The following is a 15,616-nucleotide window of genomic DNA, read 5'->3' as shown; positions in this document are numbered from 1 at the left end:
GTAAGACAGAGCCAACTCATTTTCTGTGGAACATGGAGGACGGGTATGGGAATTAAAGATGAATTACAGGTTTTATATAGGATTTCAATAACAGACTTCTTCTATCAATTCATTAGGACAGGAGCTCAGTTTTCTTATTTAAAAGCTAGTGGGCAAAAAAGATCTTTGTCTGCACTTCTTTATAACCCATGAGCCAAGGTTGTTCCCAGGAGGTTTATAAACCACTGAAACACAAAGTGGATCAGAACCTTTTTTTTTTTTTTTTATATAAAAACCGCTCCCAAACTCCTGCTCTCAGTCCAGCCGCAGGACGGGAGCTTCGAGTTTCTTTCTGCTGAGGTCCACGGTGGCAGAAGTAGCTGTGGAGGGATCTAACCGCGGACTGAGCGTCCCTCCTCCAGGTGTCCACGGTGTAAAGTCTGAGTCTTTCGGAGGAAGCAGAGCGCCTCCTCTCACTCCTGAGCTATGCTCCTCAGAACGTACTTCACTGTGTAGGCGAACGCAGCAAAGCCTACGATCACAAACAGGTTGGCCAAAGCTCCTCCCAGAAGTCCATGGTTGCGATTGCCCTGCTGCAGGCCTGGGGCCGGGTTGGCGCCCCCTGCAGGGACCGGTCCTCCATTGAGGACTGGGAGGCCGTAATGGGCTTGTTGAGGGTCTCCATCAGGCACCACATCCGGTAAGGGGAGGGGCTGTGTGCGGGCGCTCAACTCTTCTTGGACCTTCTGTTTCTGCTTCATTTCCTACATGAGAAATATAAGATATTCATAAATAAAAAAAAAAAGAAAATTTCTTCCAAAGCAGAAAAAAAAAACAACAAAAAACTGTCTAATCCATACTTCTACTACATCAGGGAAGAGCTCGCAGAACACTTTGTCTTTGAGGTTAAACGCCAGGCTTTGGGCTGACAGCTGTCTTTTCTGGAAAAGAGTATAGAAAAGTATTAAAAAAAAAATTCAAAAGCTGCATGAAGCACATAGACCGTTGTTTAATGCATTTGATTTTTTTTTCCACTCACCGTGTAGTCTGACGTCTCAATGCTGCCCAGTGTTGGTCCTTTCTCCACCATGAAGCTGAGCAGACCTGTAAGGATGGTGCTGACGGACCACGCTGGGTTCCACGTATCTGGATGGAAGTCTGTGATGGACAAACATAACCTGCACAAGGAGAGGAAAACATTACCCAAAGCATCTTCAACAAACAACTCAATAGATTTTTATTACTTTTTAGAAGAATACTCCCCCTACCTTGTGTTACACTTGAACCTTCCGTTTGGTGTTATCATATAAATACTAGGAGGTTTAAAGGGAAACTCCCGAGGAAATATGAGCTTTCCGTGGTAATATCCTCCTGAAAACACGGAGTCATCAGCATTAAACACAAGTTGTGAAAAACAAATAATTAGGTGTGAGTCAGGCAGATGCAACCAAACATCACACGTTAAGCTGTTAATTTGTAGTTTCAAAAGCGTGCATTACCTTCATATGGGGTTTTCTCAGGACCTCGGACTACATAGTGCCTAAAGAGGATAAAAAAAAAATTATTAAAATCCCGACTTTTAGCAGTCAAAGCATTATGTAAATTTCAGGTTTTTTTTATTCTAACAGTAGGGTGGAATGAAACAACCAATTTTAAAACCTTTGTCTTACATTTAGAAGTATAAATTACAATAGGTTTCAACATTATCCTATGGTGTTTCAAATTTATTGGAGTTCTATCAACATTTTTTTTTTCCTTCCACTCAGTTTCCTGCTTGGCTTTTTGAAGCATGCTACCTGTTCTGGTTTATCCTCATGGAAGCTGTTAGTAGCGTCTGTCAACCAAAGTCAGCAGTCAGCCAGGCAAACGTTCAAACACTCAGTCTGCCCTTTAGTCTATCCTAACTGACATATGAGCTTTTGGGGATACAAATATACCAGAAACATTTGTTTTAGGGTAAAAAAAACGAACATTTTATATCTAAGCTCATGTTTTATAACAGAATAAAATTATTCTAACATTTACATGAAGAGAATTAAAACATTTTCGAGAAATAAAATTTACACGTTTATGATTGAAAGCGAAAGCTTATTAAGCTGCCTAATGGTGCAAAGACATTTCATAATTAGCTGAATACATTCTGTGCAAATATAATATGAAAGATAAACAAAGAAAGACTTTTAGTAATGACTTTTTACTATGTTAATAGTTAAACACATCCCCATTTTACTAATCTTTTGCGCTGGAAAAAACTATCTAGAAATGAGTAAAAATTTCTTAAATAACATGCATTTGCCTTAATTTGAGTAGCTAAATGAGATACTTTGCCAATGGAATTAGTGTTTTTACTCTTAAAATAAGATAATATGCACACGAAATAAGAAAATGCAATTGTGTTTTCTTATTTTAAGTATAAACTGTCTTGTTTCATTGGCAAAATGTATCTTTTACCTCCGCACTTATTAAGAAAAAATGACTTATCTAGATTTTGATTTTTTTCCAGTGTGTCTATTGGTGGGATCGCAGAGCTAAAGCTGCAGGTCCCAGTCCTCTGTCTCAGGCTAGATTCACGACTTTAACATCTAAAATTCGGCAAATGTAGGTATTTTATAATAATCAGATCTGCAGATAAACAGAATCTTTCATATGAATTTAGCTGTAAGCCACAATAATATAACTGAACAGATATAAATGCTTAATTTATTTACTTTAATACAAATCCTAAAAATCATCCTGTTTAATAAACTACAACATTAACAACATTAAGTTTCTCAATAACAGCAAATGAATTCTCTAAGTGCAACACGTGATGCGATTTAACTGAACTGTAAAGCTGGTTTTATATGGAAGCAAAGTTTATAGAGAGGGAACAGCAGAAATCCACCATTTCAAACCACTAAATACGTGTAAAAACTTGACACGTGTATATATTACACGTCAGCAGCTGCGTCCTGGCATTTACGGTTCATTTTTCTTTAACTTTAATATTCCATGGAACACAGGCTGTGGACATATCAATACATCATAAAAAAAAAGCAATAAATCCACGTAAAGCCTCACACAGTTAAACCGAATATTAAATTAAAGCCAATTCTGCTTTTTTTTTTATTTTTTTTTTTTAAACAATTTAATTTTTACTGTGTACAATAATGCGGGTTACCAGGGGGAAAAAAAAAAAGTGATCGTATTAACACGAATGACAACTATGATATTTATCATTTTAAAGTGACAACAAACATAAATGTCACGAAGGCTAAAATAAATAACTTACTGGAATACCCATATATATATATATATATATATATATATATATATATATATATATATATATGGGTGGAACGATTCACAAAATCCACGGTTCGGTTCGATTCACGGTTTCTGGTCACGGTTTTCGGTTCGGTTCGATACATGTTGATTGTTACACCGAAATCCCATAAAAATTTATGGAATTAATGAAAAAAAATCCCCCAAAAAATAATGGATTGTAATTATTTTAAATGATCCGTGGAAACCCTGGATCATTTCCGGATGTTTTGCTGCTTTGAATTTAATCATCTGGCGCATGCCCTCTACCATCTCCAAGGAACTCAGAGCGGAGCGGACGAAGCCACAGTGGGGGCTGTAGGCTTTGCTTTGAGCAGCCGGTCTGGAGCGCAGCGGGGGTTGCTGACGGAGTATGAGGGATTTCGGGGTTAGCATGACATGTTGGTCATGTTGCAGCACTTTATAGGTCTGCTGTATGGGACCACTTTGCATTTAGAGTGACCTACGATGACGGCGGAAAGAAAGTTGTGGATAAAAGTGCAACAGTGTGCAAGCATTGTGCAACACGTTTTGTTTATGCTAACAGCAACATGACCAACATGTCAGGCTAACCCCGAAATCCCACATACTCCATCAGCGCTCCGCTCCGCCCCACTCGATCCAGACCGCCTGCACAAAGCAAAGCCTACAGCCTCCACTGTGGCTGCCGTCCGCTCCACTCTGAGTTCCTTGTAGATCGTAGAGGACATGCGCGAGATGATTAAATTCAAAGCAGCAAAACATGCGGAAATGATCCATGGTTTCCGCGAATCATTAAAAATAATTGCAATACATAAATTCTTTTGGAATTTTTCCTTGAAAAAATTTTTTAATTTTTATTATTATTATTATTTTTTTTTTTTTTTCAGTGTAACAATAAACATATACTGAACCGAAAACCGTGACCACGAAACCGTGAACCGAACCGTGGATTTTGTGAACTGTTCCACCCCTAGTCTTTACACATTACCTAGCCCTCATTTATACCCAATTATCTCAGTGATCTACATTTTGCTTTAAAAGGATATACCCATAAATGGTATCCCCCCCACCCAAAAAAAAGAATAAAAAAAACACAGAAATTCAAAGTTTTGTATTCAATTATCTCTTATTTTATATGTATAGATCCAAACACGAACAACCATAAACTCATCAAAACACCACGTTGCTGTAATCCTGTTTTACCTAACCCTTACCAGTCAGGTTAGGATGCATCCTACCAAGGAACCAGGAAGGTGCAAATAATGGCACTGGTGCATATTAGCTTAGTGAATAACAATGTTGTTCCTGAAGGTTACATCCTTCCTTCTCATCATAAATCTGTTAACAAAAAGGTTCTGAAGATTCGTCAGAGAAAAAATAAATAACAGTTCAGACAGTGATTTTGAAACCTCTTATTTTCAGCAGTCGCTCGCCGTAACAAATTACTTTACTATGGATGCCAACAGGAAGACGTTTTTCCCCAAAGCAAACAAAATTAAAACATTCTGACTAACAGAGAAAACAGCAGTCATCTCCTTTTTGTTGCTTCCTGGGTGAAAAAGTCAGGCGGTCATTTACGCAGAGTCTAACTAGATAAAGGGGGATGCAGCCTGTGGCTCCAGGGCTGAGTGTGGCCCTCTGGAACCTCCATAGGGACTCGAACTACTTTGGCTAGAAATTATAAAAATTTTTATGTGTTAAAGTAAACAAAATAAATATATAAAATGCCTTTCTTCCTTTGTAATGAAATCTTTGGTTTTCTGTTCGAAATCTAAAAGAAGCATTAGAAGGGTGGTTCTTTAATCTGACCAAAAAGAAAAGCAGAGCTTGATTAAAATGTATATTAAGGATTATCCAAGTTTGGTTTATTCAAAAACGGTTTAAAGTGTAAAGATTGCTAACTCATTATTCTGACTAAACCAGTGTTTAAGCAAAACCTTAAAATTGGCTACGTAATAGAAAGAAAAAAAGAAATGGGCATAAAAATAATCAAATAGAAAAATGAGAATCTTAAAAAAATGAAACATTCAGATATATTTCACACTATAGCATTAACAGACACAGAGGGTAAAAACAGGAATTCATCACCTCAAACATACCAACTCTACCATCTAGATCAGAGTTGCATGCAGCCTTTTAACAAAACAGCTTTTTTTTTTTTCTTTTTTATGAACTATGTTTGTTCTCTACTCCCAAACTCAACATCTCTTCATCCATTCCTGCAATAAGAAGTTTCTTTTGACTGGATCTGATGAAACTTTAAAGCCCCTCAGTATAAAATAAATATTTTGATGGAGATGAGAAATCTGCTTTCTGGTATGTTGAAGAACAAATAGTTTGCATCCAATCTATTTAATAAACTGTGTTAGTTTTTTTTTTTATATATAAGAATTATGCTCTAATTTGTAGTTACAGATCTGTTGTTACTATATTTTAATTTGACAAACCGGATCTTCTCTATGTTCTTTTTCCTGTTTGATGCAATTGCAGATCTTGACCTGGCCAGACCAGAGCAGAGCAAAAAATAGCAGATGTAGAACAGCTCTCATTGATTAACATGACAGAGAAATAGTCCACACGACATATGTGAGCGAAGTGCTGACGGAGTATGTGGAATCTGGGAGTTAGAGCCCTCAGGAGGCTTATATAAGCCTTTTAAATGTTTGCGGCACCAGACAGACCTGTTTTTTTTTGCCCAGTTTGGCTCTTTGCAGATTTTGGGTTGCAGACCCCTGCTCTGGCTGAACAGGAATAAAACTACTAGCAAACAGCCTCAGTGACTCAGACTGAGAACCCGACCTGATAGAGAAACTAGATTTTATTTAAGCTCACCATGTTGACTTGGTCTCAGAATGATTAACGTAGTATCTGTTTACCACTTCCTTAGATGTCTGTCAGACATCTGATAGCTCTATAAACCTTCATTTATAATAAAAAACACATACTTTTACACCCCAGTTTGTATAAGGACCAATCTCGTGCCAACAGCTGTTTACATTACATTCTTAGGTTCATTCAAAGGTGGATCATTAAAAGTTACTGTGACCAAAGTCTGAAAACACACCAAGAGCCCTTAATATAGTTAGAACAACAACGAGTTTCTTCTGAGGAAATGTAATAAAAAAAACATTTATAATTAACCAACATGAACCATTAGACCAGTTACTGGATTCCACCTGATAAAATCCAGTTATGTGTTTTTCCAGTTTAAGCCATTTCTGTTTTTCCTAACGTTAAAGCAGTGAGAGAAAATATGATTCTGTTAGAGGTTTGTTAGCTGTGCACATTAAAATGAATACGGTTTTATGTCTGAACACCTGTCCCATCCAGATAATAATCCTGATTTTTGGAGCAACTATGAAACATTTCACCTCTAAAATACTTATTCATGACAAAATAACAGCAGAGTTTACAGGAAAAAGCTAAAAAAAAAAAAAAAAAAAGTATCTCAGATAAGACATAAAACATCCATAATTTGTATATATCTTTGTAGTTAATATGCATCATGTATAAAATATGTTCAACTAAATATTTAAACTCTGTATAGCCATCATTATCTTTTGTTTAATTTGATTAAAATGGAAAATGTTTTTTTTGGGAAGACATTGGTTCTACATGATCTGTGGAGGTCTGTGAACAGAAGCCTTACCATTCTAAGATGTTGGAGGGGAGAGGCTCTGCACAGATGTAAGGCACTGGGTCTTTCTTTATCCTGAGGTAATCCTGCTTAAGTCGCTGAGTGGCTGTCGTTGGAGCTCTCTTGTTCCCGGTGTTGTTCATCTGAGATCAGGACATAAAAGTCATAATAAATACATATTTGTATTTTATACTCACACAGTTAAATATGTCCAACAAGTTGAAAAAAAAAAGCCTGGTGCTTAAATTTGGGTAAGCAACATTACTATTCCGCAAGTTGTTTCAACTTCACATATGAAATTAGAAAGTTAAAAAATTTTCAGAATTTGGAGCAATATGCTTTTAAATTGATAGAAAGAGCTCCAAAAATAATAGGCAATAAACCGGACAGATGTACCCCATGTCCAGATTTAATTTAAACAAAGCAAAAAACAAACATGGCGTCATCTAGAGAGGGAAAATTTGTCCCGCCTCAATTCCTGAAATAGCTGCCTGCATGAACAGATGGATCGGATCCAGCAGAGATTATGTTGTATAACACCATGAAGTCAGACAGGTAATCCAAGTTTAATCTCAAACTGTGTGGTTCACAGCACAGAGTGCAAGATATTACTACAACAAAAACATAAAAAAAATAAACAACATGTGAGCCATTTAACAGCTTTTTTATCGCCCTCTAAAGTTATAACTCTATAGATATGACCACTTGTCAGTTTGACTGAGTTCGGAAGCCAATATTGAACTACTTCAGAACTTGATTTACACTTTTACTTTAAAATAGAGTAGTAATTATATTTTTAGTTTCTGTAATACATTTTACAAAATCTAGAAATGACCTTTTCTTAAAGAAAAACCACCCTTTCTAGATAAAATCAAGGCCTAGTTGCCTCCATCAAAATAGAGCTGGGTAAATTATTTTATTTGCAATATAATTACAAGGTTAAAAAAAAGGACTTCCAATGCAAATTTGAACACTACAAATAATGAGAAGCATTCAATTTTGGTCGCACTGCATTTAACAAGGGTATGAAATGGACTTTATCATATATATATATATATATATATATATATATGTATAGCAGCATATAAATATAGCAGCTAGCATGACGATCCACACATATGATTGAAAGTAAGCATTTGTTTCACTAAAGTATAAAAAAATAAACTTTCTTGTATTAACAAAATTATTTGTCCAATTTAACTTAGAGGTAATTTACATGTTTACAGAATTAAATCACACACAATAAAAAAAAAAAAAGCATAATGTCAGTGGGGGTGGAATAAATAGAATAAATCAGCTATTTTAATTTTGGCAAAATAGTACAGCCCTAAATCAAAACAGATAATATCTTCCAACACAATGTTATTAAGTTTAAGGTATTTTTAGCAGCATCCCAGATAAAATGCTTGGAGAAATCTCTATGGACTTTAGTGCAATGCATCACGGCCCTACAGGTTGCTGCACACTGCCAAGCAGGTGACTGAAAATAAAGTGTGTTAGCCCTCTGGCATCAAACCATGCCCGTTTACATAGATTTCCCATTGTGTACAAAGGAAGGGACACTTTATTGTCCAGTTTCATCCTCTTCTCTTAGGAGAATCCTCTTTCACAAACTGCTGCTGAAGCACACTTCCTCAGTACATGTTTATACATGGCACATGCATTTCACATTCCACTAAAATTGAATCAAACAGGGTTATTCTCCTTGAGGGAAGTTCATTATCAATTAGCAGCAAAATAAAGTTAAAAAAATCTTAATTTATATAAAAAAAATAAAAGTAGGAAAGAAAATAGCTCCAATAATTTTGCAGTTTAAAAGTGCATAAAAGAGCAAAATAAACATGATTCAAAATGTGTTAAGATTTGTATTTATCAATCCCTTTTATCTAGGCTAATAAACTTTGTAAAATTAGAAAAGATGACAAAATAAAAAAATTCCCTGAAAAATGTGTCGTCAATACAAGATATGTATATACACACTAAGGTTGTCACGATACTAAACTTTTCAACTCGATACAGATACTTGATACCAATTTCGATACCACAAGGATAAAAACAAAGACTCCAAAATTCTACAGAAATATTTTCATTAATAAATAAAATACAATAAATACAATAAAGGTTGTATGCTGTGCACAATATTAAGCAAGCTTGATAAAAAACTTATAAAATTAAAATTAAGTGTTCCTTCCTTTGCTATACTTTGCACTAAGGGTGTGCAAAATAATCGTCAAATCGATGCATCGTGATTCTAATTTTTGTGATCTACTGAATCGATTCTTGAAGGCAAGAATCGATTATTAAAAAAAAAAAATGAACAAATAAAATACATTAATGGTTGGCGCACATCAATCAAACCAAGTGGAATACAACTTCCAGTCCAGCAGATGTCGCTGCGGATGTGTTGACGCCTGCTGCTTTGTGTCATAAGCATGTCCGGACTGATTATCCTCATTTTGTTATTTTAAGTTTGATGAATCCTAAGATCTTTTTGTTGGTGTGTCCATGCCAGTAATAGTAATATTTCTGTCCAGTATTTGTTTTCATGGCAACACCTCCAAAAGTAATTTCAATAAATACAGCTATGTATGAATTCAGTTGCTTTCAGTTATGTATCAATTGAAGACACTATCCAGATCACACCCAGCCAGTCAGCCACTGGTAAGGGCTGTATCTTTTTCTTACAGTGTTCAGTGAAAATATCCCAATGCATCGCAATATTTCAAGTATCGTGATGCATCGTGATAGAATCGCATCGTGGCATGTGAATCGTGATTCGAATCGAATCGTGACTTCTTTGCCAATACCCACCCCTACTTTGCACACATAACAATGACACTAGCCAAACCGGTTAAGAAACAAAAAATAATTCTCAGCAGCTGTACCTATTACAAAAAAAAAAAAAAAGTCTGAAACTGAGAAGTGCACAGAATTATTCAATCACACAGTGTTCTGAAAGTGCATTGTCTTCTATTCTGCACTTTAGATGATTGACTGCTTAGGTGCCACTGGTGGTGGCACTGTATCGATACTTTTAAAAACGAGTATTGTATCCGGATACAACATTTCAGTATCGATACTTTTGACAACCCTAATACACACAAACTCGTTATGCCTTCGTAGTGAGGACCATGTATTGATCATTTTCAACCCTTTCTATGCCCTAAACCTAACCATTTCCGATGCATACCTCACCCTAACCAACTGACACCTTAGCCCTAAACCTAACCGTTCACAAAATAGCATGTGAGGACTGGCTCAATGTCCTCACTTTGCAACAACTGGTCCTCAATTTGATGGTGAAATTGGAAAAATGGTCCTCACTGAGGGCTAGACAGGTACAGGTACACACACAAGCATAAAAACACGTCCTCAGAGTTCATTACACCTTAAAGGAGAATTCCGGTTTTTAACACTTTTACCCCATTTTCTGTAGTGTCCAGGATGAAATCGAATGATCGACACCAAAATTTTGACAATTGGTCCTGTCTCTGCTTTTTGGCTCATGCAGAATCACCCCCTGGCTGCTTTAGAATGGCTCCCATAGAGCATGTCCGATAATGTCCTTAAAACAACCTTAAACGTTCTTTTTTTAAAATATGCTACTCACCGGGTCGTCAGCGCTGTTCAATGACGTTCCAAAAAAAGTTTCGTGAAGAAAAACCGTTCCTGTCTTGTTTTATTTAGCATTTTGTAAATCCCAGAACTATTTTTTCCGATACATCACAACCGCTTATAAACTTCCACTTCCCGTTCGAATCTGAAGCGTTGCACACTCCAGACCACTAGTTGGCGACATTGTCTCTATATACTCCTCCTCAGTATATTCCGGTTCAAAACGGTATCCTCTACCGTCACACTCAAAGTCCAATATGTCCTCATCAAGAATCCACCTTTCGTATTCCATTTACAGAGTTTTTTAAAGTGTTTAACAGAGACGTTAGCACCTCGACGTCGGAGTACACAGAGTGAAGCGAAAAGACTACAACTAAGTGTAGTCTTTTCCCCATTTCCGTTTCCGGTGGCAGAGGGATATTGACTATTCTAACAGAACTCAACGGGATTTACCAAATGCTTAATAAAACACTACAGGAACGTTTTTTCTTCACGAAACTTTTTTTGGAATGTCATTGAACAGCGCTGACGACCCGGTGAGTAGCATATTTAAAAAAAAGAACGTTTAAGGTTGTTTTAAGGACATTATCGGACATGCACAATGGAAGCCATTCTGAAGCAGCCAGGGGGGGATTCTGCATGAGCCAAAAAGCAGAGACAGGACCAATTGTCAAAATTTTGGTGTCGATCATTCGATTTCATCCTGGACACTACAGAAAATGGGCTAAAAGTGTTAAAAACCAGAATTCTCCTTTAATATTAGCTACCTGTTGTGTGTCAGAAATGATGTTGCATCCAAAGCTCCTCTCTAATCTCTGCTCACACGTCTCAGTTCCTATCCTATTGATCACCGTAATGATCGCATGTATCTGAAAACCGCGGTTTAATTTCAGACAGAACCTCTGTGACCTTGCAACCTGTTACTTTAAAATGAAAATCATGGGTTTCGGTTATTTAGCCCCAGCAGTATTTAACAGGGGAGTGGTTTGGAGTTTAACACGTTTTTTAAATTCATTTCTTTTTAAAAGGCACGCTTCTTCAAAAATAAATGCATCTACAATCCAATAATCACTTTTCACCTGGGGTTGACGAACAAGTACTGTATTTTCTTGTGGTAGAAACTGAGTCTCTCATACTTAAGTAGTGATTGTTTGACTTAACATCTTGGTCCATCTATCAAAGGGAGCAAATAAATGTAATAAACATAACTTCTATATTTAATATAATTTCCTCCAGAGCCAAATGCAAGGAAGTAGAGGTGATGAGGATGAAGATTTAAGGTCAAGGCTGTGCCCCAGAACCAGCGAGGAAGTCAGCAAAGCAGACTCAACAGGCTTTTGCCCCATCTACACCAGCCCTCTGAAATCGACCTGTGCAGAGTTCGGACCAAGCTTGCATTAGTTGACCGTGCCGAGCTTATTTCTTATGACTAATTACACATCAAGCTAGCACTGTTCCTCACCTATCAGCAGTCGACGATACAACATCTCTCAAGGCGACAATTACGCAAACATTGCAGTGAGAATCTAATACCACGCCTTGCACTTTTTCATCTGTAACAGTCACCTAGCTGCAGAAAAATAATCTTCGAAATAACAAAATATTGAAGAATAAAATTTTTCTTCAACTATATACTTTTGTCTTAACAAGCATTTCAAAAGTATCGCATGATTGGCACTTGGAAATTTAACTTTATGATTCATATCAGTATTAGCAAAACTATGTAGTAACACATTTAAAGAGCAGACTTTAAGGTAGGTTTGTTGAGACGAGAGATTTTCATAGTAATTACATTGAATAAAAACACCTGTTTTAAAGTTTTTATAAAAAGATTGAAAGCCAGCTAGATTATAATAGATGCTAAATGTAAACATCTTGATATTTACATGCCATAATGGTACATTAGAAACTTTTTTTGACAATTAGACTACAGTTAATACAAATACAATAATTTTTACTTTCTTTTGGGATTAAGTCACCGGAATATTATTTTGTCTCTTTAGCTATGTTCACAAATTCAGCCTGAAGTGACCCAAGTCTATTTCTGATCTTTTGATGCGAGTCTGAACAACAGATCAGATTTTTTTTCAAAGGCTATGAGGTCCTAAATCCAATACATATCCGATCTTCTTAAATGCAACCAGTGTCTCAATGGCCATATCACTTTTCTTTCAACCTGAACATCATTAATACTCAAAGACCCTATTCTGTGTTTTGTAACGCAGAGACAAGAAGAAGAAGAACCATCGCGGACGATAATGTGGAGATCAGTCTGTCTTTGGGATCTTCCTAAAAAGATTGCATTGTTAATGCGCGGGCTCCCGCTGGAAAAGAAATGAAAGCTTGCTTGATGCGCTCAGCACTACCATCCATGTTTACCACCTCACTAAGGCTACGTTCACACTACAGACCTTTATGCTCAATTTCAATTTTTCATTGAAATCCGATTTTTTTGCTTTGCTGTACAAATTTCCAAATATATGTGACTTTTATATGATCTCCAGTGTGAAGTGTCCTGCATGCACAGTAGAGGATGCAATGATGTCACAAGCAGGCATGCTCTTTGTTTACAGAAGTTAACATGTATGGTAGTGCTGAACTCCATCTAGAAATCTTCACATTATCGTCAGCCATGGTTTTTCTTGCTGCTGCGTAGCAAGACACAGAATAGTGACCTATGTTGGGTATAAATGACGTTCAGGTCGGATGAATGACACCTGGCCATTCAGACACAGGTCGCATTTGAAAAGATCTGATTTGTATCGGATTCAGGACCACATAGCCAAGCAGCATGGTAGGGATGCACGATATTGGGATTTTGGCCGATATCCGATATGCCGATATTTTAAAACTCATGTAGCCGATAACCGATACTGATGATAAAGCTGGACAAAAATAAGTAGTCATTGAAAATAGCAGTTTTGTTATCCATTTCTGACACTTTGAAAAATAATATACTCAAATATATTTTCATATGCTGATATCAAATAGATTTTTAAAACGCGGTATCGATCTATTTTACTTTCAAAATCTCGTGAAATTTCATCGTTCTGTTACAAACTGTCGTGATATTTTGCAAATTCTTCTGAGATTTTGTTAGTAAAATAGATCGATACCGCGTCAATATATCAACATATAAAAATATGTCAAAATTTCGTGAATTTTCGGGGGATTTCGTAGCATAACAATGACATATAGCAATATTTCATTAGTAAAAGAGATTGATATGGTGTTTTTAAATGGCAATATATCAGCATATGAAGATATTGTGATATTTTAATGTATCAATATTTTTTCCCTTGTCTTTAGAAGTTTTTAAGTCTGTAAAAAAGAAGTTTTTGAGGAAGAAGAAGTAGTATTTAAATTTTTTTTTGAAATTTTTTAGAAACTCAGAAGCTGATCAAATATCGGGTTAAATATCAGTGGGGTGGCCGATGTCCGATATTCAGTTTTAAGGCCGATACAGGCCGATACCGATAGGGGGCCGATTATATCGTGCATCCCTACAGCATGGATCACATTGGAAAAAAAAAAAATCAGATCTGTGTTGTTAAGACTGTCATGAAAAGATCAAATACAGGCCGCATATGGTAGTGCACTTTAGGCTGCTGTGTGACCGTAGCCTAAATGTGATTGTGACCATCTTTATTTATAACTTTACATACATGGATACACCTAACTTGCCCATCCTCAGCTCAAAGACTAAAATCTGCAAATGATTTCCAAGCTAATTGGAATACTTTGAGATTTCCAATGAAATATAAAAGTTATCTATGCAGATGTGAATAACAGAAAAGGTTACATTAACTGGACGTTGTAGGGCTGCAGAATATAAAAATATTCAGTCGAAATATTTATGTTAAATAGAAAGAATAAAAGAGCTATTTATGTTAGTTATACAGAATGTGTGAATCACATGAAGTTAAAATGCAGCGAAATGATTAAATGCTTTTTATTATTGGAAGGGAGGAAATTCTTTAGGATAATTTTATGGCGGCCATTGTCTCTGTAAGGCAACGTAAACTAATGTGCCATTGCATTTAAAATTACCTTTAGAAACGTTGACCGTAGTTTTTTTATCCATAGTTTTAAAAAGTTTATAACATAAATAGTATCAGGAATGTTATGCTTGATGCATAGTTAGATAAGTCAGACTGTGATCACCATCATATGGACTAAGGATGACACAACTAACACTAAACAGCAGTTTTAGAAATATGTGTAATTTGATCATGTTAAAACTGGCTTCCATATCCACAAAGTAAATGCGAAAGTGTCGTTACATCAATCCAATCACATGACTGCATTTGAGTATACTTTCAGATCTCTACATTGACCCTTTAGAATCAAACAAATGAGAACATGTCCTTCTATCCAATTACCTAATGTCACGGGCCCAAACAGTAGCAATAAAATGCGCATAAGGACAACGTTTCAAGTATAACAAGATGGTTTCCTGCTTCTTAACGCAACTTATTTAGTTAATGCTAATCCGACAATTAACAAGCTAGGTTGATGCTAACACACCGGCGGATCAATGTGAGCCAGATTAGCGAGGAACAGCTGTGTGACGGCGAAATTTAAAAAGTACATTCAACTTAAAAACCTAATGAAAAACGCAAAAAGGGTTTAAAAAAGATAAAACTACATTATTTTAGACTGTCACAGACTGTGAACCTTTCCGGGACCAGCCAGCAGCTAGCAGCTACAAGCGTCAGCTAACGCAGGCCAATGCTAACTAGCTTTAGCAACAGCTGTTAATTCCAGCTCCGATACAGACACATTGCGGCCTACTCTCCTCCCTCATTTTTCTTCCTCAGGGGGTTTCTAGTGTCGACATACCTCTTTAGAGACTCCAGTGGGAATATTTGTTCGTGGCTGGGAACGAGATCAAGATTTTTGTTTATGTTGTTAAGCCTCAACACCGACAGGACGATGACACCAACGTAGCTCTGGCTAACGTCACTCTGGCTAACGTCACTAGCAGGAACAGTTGCACTTCCGCGTTTTTTTTTTCTACTGTACGTCTAGTTGAAAGGTCCTCAATTGGTTAAATCTGATGTGGAATATAATTCCGATTAATCCCTCAAGGTCAATAAT

The 15,616-nt window shown here is 36.5% G+C and overlaps 1 protein-coding gene across 1 annotated transcript; it reads right to left on the bottom strand.

The window, feature by feature from the left end:
* Positions 1–265: 265 nt before the first annotated feature.
* On the bottom strand, positions 266–15,501 carry ube2j2 (ubiquitin conjugating enzyme E2, J2). The gene is made up of 7 exons (XM_015397682.1): positions 15,359–15,501; positions 6,914–7,044; positions 1,479–1,519; positions 1,248–1,350; positions 1,019–1,157; positions 840–920; positions 266–743 (listed from the first exon to the last, which is right to left on the bottom strand). Exons 2-7 carry the CDS (start codon positions 7,042–7,044, stop codon positions 453–455), a joined length of 786 nt encoding a protein of 261 aa, XP_015253168.1. The 5' UTR covers positions 15,359–15,501; the 3' UTR covers positions 266–452.
* Positions 15,502–15,616: the final 115 nt, after the last annotated feature.

This window comes from Cyprinodon variegatus, unplaced genomic scaffold (genome assembly GCF_000732505.1).
Source record: "Cyprinodon variegatus isolate N-32 unplaced genomic scaffold, C_variegatus-1.0 Scaffold880, whole genome shotgun sequence".
Taxonomy (NCBI): domain Eukaryota; kingdom Metazoa; phylum Chordata; class Actinopteri; order Cyprinodontiformes; family Cyprinodontidae; genus Cyprinodon; species Cyprinodon variegatus.
This window is presented reverse-complemented; position numbering and strand designations above follow the sequence as displayed.

Coding starts and splice junctions, on each gene's coding strand:
- ube2j2 (XM_015397682.1), bottom strand. CDS start 7,044: ATGAACAACACCGGGAACAAGAGAGCTCCAACGACAGCCACTCAGCGA. Junction 1,351..1,478: donor TGAGAAAACCCCATATGAAG/GTAATGCACGCT, acceptor CCGTGTTTTCAG/GAGGATATTACCACGGAAAG. Junction 744..839: donor TCTTCCCTGATGTAGTAGAA/GTATGGATTAGA, acceptor TTTCTCATGTAG/GAAATGAAGCAGAAACAGAA.